We start from the raw sequence: 8,381 nt of genomic DNA on the forward strand, positions 1-8,381 counted from the left end.
GCAATGGCCTGTGTTCAGAAGTCCTGGATAATCAAATTTATTCTGCTACTGACCTTACTGGGTTTGTAGGGATTTAACCTCCTGTAGAGATGGCTTAAAGCTGTCTGTCATTTGTATTATTATTCATGTATCATTTGGATATAGTGCCAATTTATTCTGGATTGCTTAATGTTAATTAGAAAAGGATTTAAGTTAAAAAATTTTCAGCCTAACTAATAGTGGACATGTAAGAAACTGCTATGTTAAATAATCACTTTAATTAAGTCATGCAAGTATGTACATATACAAATCTGCAAGATTGCCCTGTTCCTTTTCTCTGTAGATATTTCAACCAACTTAATATGTCTTTCTACCCACTTTTCTGGTTCTTTAAGGCTCATAGTTGCAAAGATTAATATCCAATCCAAGATAAATTAACCTTTGCACAAGTATTTGCAAACAAAAACCTCATCCTTTCCTGGTTTAAATCAGAAGTTACCTTCTGTACAGGGATTATGCTGTTTTCCCTTTTCCCAAAGTATTAGTCTTATATTAAAAGAAAACTATCCTTATTAAGTTTATGCAGAGTAATTCTATATTGTTTGCAATTTCTGTTGCTATAAAAAGATGCAGGCAAAATTCAAGTCAAGAGCCATGTGTCAGATTGTACGCCTAGTTGTTCTCTGCCATTTTTCCCTCTAATTTAGGAGTAGTCCACAATTTTATAAGTTAAAGATGGCATCATCCATCATATTCATAAAGAAGTTGATATGAAATTGCTCTCATTGCCTTAATTTTTATATCCCTAAGCTTGTGAGTGCTTGAATTTGAAAGTTATGCATTCTTATCCTGTTTTGCTTGTAATAAATTGTTTCCTCCAGCTATAACCAAAGCTTTTACAAGCCATTAATCAACAGTAGCATGTACACAGTTGCCAAGTACACCAAATTTTTAAGCATCTTCTTTCTCCTTTATAGGTTTGTTTGAGGATGCAGCAAAGGAAGCAGAAAAGCCATGAAATATGAAGACGACCCTCAGGAAGAATTTCTATCTGATATCAAATGTGCTTATAGAGCTACAGTACCCGTCCTTTTTACACTGCATTGATTACAGGCTTCAGAAGGAGAGGACTGTGATAATTTATACAAAAAAAAGTTCAGTTCTGATCATTTCAGTTGGGTCTTCCTGCCAACTACTAGCATCTTTTCTGTGAGCAAAGCTTATGCACTTACTCAACTGTGGTAGGGATGTTGTGTTAAGTTTTGTGATACATCAGCCCTTCCTGAGGATTCTGTTGATTGATCAAAGACTGTTTACATATAGTTAAAAGCAACCTTTGTTTCAGGATATGTTTTATCTGTTTTTTAAGATATTCTGAACTATACCTCCCTTTGAGATTATATTAACATTTGCTATATCACAGCTTTGACAAAAGATAACCATCTCCTTTCCTCCTGTACTAACATTCACCATTCCAGACAGCTGAATTCACCACAAGAAAAAAAACTGGTAATCCATCAACTCTTTTTTGCCTCCCCCCCCTCCCCCTCACTGCTTATACAAACTCCTGCTCTCAGGAGATACAGAGTAAAATATAGTTACTGGACATAAAGGGCAAACCCTTTTGCCATTAACAATGTCACTACTACTTGAATAAAGTTCACACTTTAAGTACCCTGAGCACAGCAACACATGGGTCTTTTTATGGTTAGCTGTTATTCCTGCTTTTCTTGTTGGTCAGCCTGTTCTAGTTATGGGTTAGATTCTCAAAAGTAACTAGCTGTTTTTGAGTGCCTTAATTTTAATGAACCCATTTGGAGGGGCTTAGAGGTTTGAGTTTTTATGAAGTGCAGAGTACTCACATTCTGAAAATCAGGTCCACACGAGGCACCTGAAATGCAACACCCAATGATGGAGGCAAGCCAAACACCTTTGTGAATATTGGCCTAGGGTTTGGAAGTGTCACACTCATGTCTGACTTCCTGAGAGTGAGCTGAGTGTGGTATCAGAAGAAGATATTTGGAACTGAAAATAAGTGAGCCCTGAGTCAAGAGTAAAAACTGACATCTGAACAAAGTCTCTCTTGGCTATTGCTAGTTCATAAAAAAAAAATTAGAAGCTGTGTTTTTTTTTAGATTACAGGTACGGAAAGTATTGCAGGTCTCAGCTTAGTTTCTGTACTGGCATGAGCCATTTTCACTTCCCTCTCTCCTGTTGATTTCATGAACTGCTATTCTAACCATAGAACCTCCAACTCACTTTTCTGCTGTTTTGGCAAGGGTTGTGACAGTTGTGGTCTGCACCAGACTTGGTCTATGGATTAAAATGAGACATTTTTCAGGATTTGTTAAGCCTACAACTATCATTGATTTGTATTTACTTTCAACCTTTTTTTTGTCCATCCCCAAAACAAAACCAGTTTGCAACAATTGTGGATTTGCTGCTTAATCCTTTGGTCCTACTCTGGCTCAGTAACCATGATAAAACCACCTTTCACCAAGCCCTTGTCAACATGTTAGCCATTACATGGAACAAAGTGGCCAGGACACTGGGTAAGGCTTCTGAGACTTCTACAACTGAGGAGGTCAGGCCCTCACAATAAAAAAGACTCCACTCAGGATACCTCAGATATCTGAAGTTGTGTTGCCAGAACTCTTGCCTCTTTCCCAGGAAGGAAAAATCCTACACCCTACTTGTTATGCAAGGATTCTGCTGGTTGAATTTCCTTCACTCTGATCCCTCTCCCATGGTTTTTGTCAGGAGGGCAGTATCCATTGTAAAGGTATCCTGCTGCGCTGTGAAAATTACCCAATAAAATAATCTCCTGTAGTTTCTGTACACACCTCAATGACCAAAGAAAATCCATGGAGAACTAATCAATTACTGTAGCTATTAGGCTTAAACTTTAACTATAGATCTCAAATCTTCTTTTGTGAGTGGCTGCTAGGTAATCTAGAAAAATCCTCTACAGTCTACTTTTTTTTACCCATGCTATGTAAGTGCCATCATGCTGTAGAATCCTGGACCAAAGAATCTTAACCTATATCCGTATGACAGTAGCAGGAAAATACACTAGTATGAGAAATATATTACTCTGTCATAATTATAATTGTTGCATGTGATCCCAGTGCTCAGAGCTGCGCTGATTCATTGGGAATTTAGGGTAAACAAGTGGGCACTCAGGTCAGTTATTTCATACACTCTTGTTTTCTGTCATTTTGACATGTAAGGTTCAGAAGCACTCTTATTTGTCTTTTCTGCTCAATGCTTCGTAAAATGAGGTCTCATGAGGATACTATGATGTGAAGGGGAAAACGTGCTGGTAATGAAGGAAAAAAAAAAAGGTAGACCTGGCTACAGTCACAGTGTAGGACCTCTTTGTATATTGTGCTATATTGTGGATCTTGATAGAATCATTAAGATTTAAGAGAGAAATACAGTTGTTTTGAGAAATACCGCTTTGTTTCCCTCAATGCCAAATAGTTCGGCTAATTCTAAGGAAGGAAGTAGTTGAAATGTAGTCACTTACAAACTAGGCTAAGAGGAAATATTGTAAAGTAATTCTTAGCAGTTTTCAAATGTGATTTAAATTTTTAAGAAAGTTCTTTTTGGATGGAAAAAAAAATCATGCTGATTACTGGGAGTTTTGAAGTTAGAGAATTTGCCAACTGAAAAATGTAAGGAACCATCAGAAGATTAGGGGGTCCAAATGTTCGGTTCTCAATGACAGTGTTTCTGAGGCCAAAAACACACCGCTGACCAACCAAATAATTCTGAACAGGATTTTAGAGTAATGCCTAAACAACTGTTTGGTTAATTATAAAATTACAATGTTTTCGGGTAAAGTGGAGTCTGTAATATCAATGTCATATCTAGAAAACTAGTGTTTTATTCTGCAAAAAGATTGCTCAAATAAGAAATGTACTTTCTGACCTTAAATATGCAGTCTATTTGAATATTTAGCTATTCAAGGATAATTTTATATTTTTAGTTGGCTTAATGATAAAAATTAATTTTAATTGATCATTTTATTAAAATCAATTTTGGATACTTATATCTAAAGTGAATTTTATAATATTTTGAAAACCAAACAGAGGGTCTTGGCAACTTTCTTATATTTGTGCTATAGTGCTTTGAAATGTATTTTCTAAAGTAAGTCCTAAGCTAAAATATATGCATTTTATTTCTGTTAATAGGCAAATATTTTGTGATCATTGTTTTCTGAATGTTATTGTGTAAAGGCTTTTCTTTTATTTTCATGGTGTTGAAGTTTAGAACAACAGATTAAAACAATTACTGCTCTGATGACCAAAATCTGGAGGTTTGGACTCTGAGGGATTTTTTGATGCTGAGTTCAATCCAGGACTGTGCTTTTCAGTCCCAGGTTGATTCTTCTGTCCAACTATTATTAAACTATGGCACGGAAAAGCATTATTCCTTTACTTGCAAGAGGTTGAATTTTGTTTTCATGGTATCTTGTTTTTTTCAGCATTTACTGTACAGAGTGTTAAAAGATAGGTTTCAATATTGTTGTATTGTTTATAAAGAATAGTTCACTGCCATAAAATGAATTTTGTTGAGCAGAGATTGTGTTTGTATGTCAAGTCCTTTCAGCATAAAAAAATATGGGTTATGCACCATACTGAACAAGTATCTTTCCTTCTTATCACAGTTTCTTGTGTATAAATACTTCAAAAAATTTTTGTAGAAGGTACTGCAAAATGTATGGCATACTCCTGAAAGCAAACTTCTTTCTTGCATATTTATCTTTAAATTAAGCTAGAGTTTTCCATGGCTTTTTTTTTTTTTTTTGTAGTCACCTTTTGCTAGCATGCTGCTTTGTTCACGCACTGCCTTGTTGCACAGGATTCCTCCAGTATTTATGTGATATCTTCATACGCTGTTTGCAGCTGACCTAGTTCTTCCTATGTAACTTAATGTATGTTTAACGTTGCATAGTTTCTTGTTTGCATACGAGCCATGATTCTCTAGAGGTGAATGAATGCCCTCAGGTCATGATGAAGCAAGTGGGAGGCCAAGCCATGTAGTGTTCTGCATATTAGCAAAAGCGACCCCAATTAGAAGTGCTATTGAATGCATTGCTTCTATGGGAAATTATTCTAGTACTCCCGTAGCCCAAATTCAACACAAGAATGATACTCATATGAAGACCAGAAAACACTGCTTTATTCATAGTCTGAAGCTCCTCTCTACTCATCCATGTCCTGCAATGCAAATTCTTATAATGGTGAGCAGTACCAGGTATTCTGTCTTCCTTGTTCTCCTTTGTGTGATGACAAGCAGTTTTCTGTATAGAAGGTTCCAGTCTGGGGGGAATGTGCTTTGTACAAGAGACAGCAGATAATATCAGAGACACCCAGTGGTTTTATTGGCATTAAATGTATAGTAAATTAGTTCATTAATGGTAAGATGGAGGCCTAACCTAGTTTCTTGTACTGGCATGGTATTGTCTGACATGTCCTGTTTGCCATAATATTACATCTGTTGTAGCAAGGGGTACAAAGAAAATGCCATGTCCAAGAATATGTAAACAAATATATTTGTTATTTTAAAACACTGTGGCATTTTCCAAGAGTTTCATATTGTCAAAAGCAGGAAAGAGAGTAAAACACCATTATATTTCTTAAGTACTCAACTGTAGGCTGATATTTTCTTCACATACATTGTCATGTGCTTAGATTTACTATGTATGCATGAGGCGTGCATGCTTGCAAAAAAACATGCTGTATTGAAAATTTTAATATTCATCCTCATTCTAAAAATGAAAGGATTGAGCACAATTGTGTTTTTAATAGCAGAAGAAAAAAAATCACAGAAGTAACCAGGAGCCCTGGAATAGATCCACACCCTCAGGCTACAGGATGTAAATTGATGTTAGCTCTAGTGGGAGTATTTTCCACTTTAAATAGCATAAGTATATTGTACTTGTTTGCTACTTTAATACCTCTTTAGCACTTTCATCACAAAAAAAAAAATTCCTTTTGAAAATTATTTTTGGCAAAAGCAGTTTAGATTCTTCAGGAAAACAATAACAGCCCAGATTAACAGATAAGATATTTTGATTCATCTTTATGAGCGGACTAGAAACTTGGAGTGCTTCCTAAGTAAGAACGATCACTGCAGCTCACAGCCCACTCTCCATTGCAGCTCCAGCTGGGTGCAGACTGACAGCACATTCAGCTGCAGAAACAAGATAACAACTCTGCTCTGATTATGTAAGCTGTTGCCTGATCAGTAATCTTGGAGTTCAGTCATCGTGAGTCATTACTGTAACCTGATTAGGTGCCCAAATCTACCTTAATTGAATTTAACTGAGTGTTTTGCCACAGACTGTGATAGGAGAACATCCATACTCCTCTGCTGGAGGCCAAATGCTGTAATAAGATGACAAATAAGCACCAATTACTCCTAGCTAGATGATGTAATACGTTATGAGGTTTGCTCCAATAGGTATTATTCCCCAAGTACTCTATCTGTAAGGGTCAGCTAGTGAGTATTAATTAAACATCTACTACATTCTACCCCAGAAGTGGTTGCTTCTTTGTAGAGAGTGATGCTACATGTTAAATAGGCCCCTTTCAAAATAAATAAGTTCTCAAAGTACTTTATACAGGTTACTTCAGCCACTTCTGAGATGAAGTCACTCTCAGGATGATGTATAACAGCTTTCAACAGCACAAGCAGCGCTATTAGTTTAGGAAACCAAGCAACGAGCAGCATGCTCTCCTGATTTCCAGTCAAGAGAGCATAGGAGGGATACATCTGCAGGACGTGTTCTGTTGGGAAGATTGCACTTGAGTTGGCATCTTATCAACAGAAAACTTGGCCCTCTATCTATTTAAAGGTTGCCGCAGTTTTTCTAAACTGATGTTATTGTTAATATTACTATTTCCTCAGTTTAATGTACTGTTAAAAAATTGGCAGCTCCATTCTCCTCTCATTATACTGAGACATTTTATCATTGTTGATGAATGTAACATAGGTGCCATTCTTAAAAACTTTAGGAAACAGCACCAAGTTGTTTGATCCAAGGACAGCTTGGACCAGTTTTGCTAAATCTTATGAGAGAGTATCCCAAAACCTACAGTGTGTTTGGGAGATAACTAAAATTACTTATTATATTGTTTTTATTATTTTATTTATTTTAAAGGATAGACCAATTCTGCAGGATCTTGGAAGGGCTGAAAGAATATATGAAGAGGTTGGTGTATCAGAGATGATATTCTAGTTCATTATGAAGCAAGCACTCAATAATTAATAGGTACTTCAAGTGCCCACAATATATTATAATGATAGTTGGATTCAATTACAGGAGACATAAAGGGGATTACTGTACTTTTTCTTCTCTTGTGGTATAATGAATTGAAGGCAGTTGAGATCCATGAATATTGGAGAACAGTCAAGTTGTAATATATGTATGTTCTATAGAAACCAGGAAGTGCCTTTTCCAGCTGCTCGAACAGTGTCTTCCTTCAGCACAAGCAATGTCTGTAGTTAGGAACTGGTGATAATACAGCTTAGTTAACAAGGTGCAATTGCTTCTGGTTAAGTAGAAACAAAAAGAGTTTGTCTTGACAGCTTACAGCATTTGGTAAGTATTTCATGGTGGCACAACACATATCTTTCATCATGAAGCTAGACAGCTGCTTAGTGTACTTCAGGGCACCAATCCCAAGCACAGCTGCAGGCAGAGAGGTACCTGAAGTCCATGACCTGTATTAGCAATATTTTGCCTATTGCTTTGGACAACTGTATTCCAGCTGTGAGGATTTGCCCCTTATGACATGAAGGGAAAGCATAGCAGGAGGGAAAAAGAACCAAGGAGCTTCAGGGTGCATTTGGCTCCTTGATACCCATCAGGTTTGCATTCTAAAACTCCCATTCCAACTGACACAGACAAATGTATCTTTCCTAGATGAATTCTGGCACATAGGGGTAAGAACATCCCCACAGGATTAGAATTATTGCATTCAGGCATTTAGTGGTTGTATGGGAACTGCTGAGTCACAGCCTGAACCACTGAGTGAGCACCTGAAGGAAAGATCTGGTCAGCCCTGGGAGCACTGGTGAAGGTGATTTACCTGCATGACCTCATTTAAGGGCTGACTGCCACTGAGGAAGGATCTCTTGTTGTAGGTCTCTTGTTTGTGAAGTTCTTTCACTGTAAATCTGGCTCTTTAGAGATGGGTGAGTATCTATTTTTCTTCTTTTGTAACACCTTGTTCGTGCTGGTCTCTTTGCTTTTACAACCTTTACGGTGGTTAAGCAGCAGTGACACTAACAAGGTTAACATCGGTAAGAGAAGACTGAAAGCAAATGTGTTTGTGTGGCCATATAACCAAAGAAGAATATGGACACAAAGGGCTGACCTTTCAAAATAG

General features: G+C 37.0%; 1 protein-coding gene across 1 annotated transcript in view; it reads left to right on the forward strand.

The window, feature by feature from the left end:
• Nucleotides 1-3,604, forward strand: part of BBS9 (Bardet-Biedl syndrome 9) — a 278,937-nt gene extending 275,333 nt beyond the window's left edge. The window contains exon 22 of the mRNA XM_065752711.1: nt 957-3,604. Coding sequence (XP_065608783.1) covers nt 957-997 — 41 coding nt within the window. The 3' untranslated portion in view covers nt 998-3,604. The remainder of the gene's footprint in view (nt 1-956) is intronic.
• Nucleotides 3,605-8,381: the final 4,777 nt, after the last annotated feature.

The sequence above is a fragment of the Cyrtonyx montezumae genome, unplaced genomic scaffold (genome assembly GCF_038088225.1).
Source record: "Cyrtonyx montezumae isolate F1298 unplaced genomic scaffold, pur_monq_1.0 scaffold_8, whole genome shotgun sequence".
Classification (NCBI taxonomy): Eukaryota; Metazoa; Chordata; class Aves; order Galliformes; family Odontophoridae; genus Cyrtonyx; species Cyrtonyx montezumae.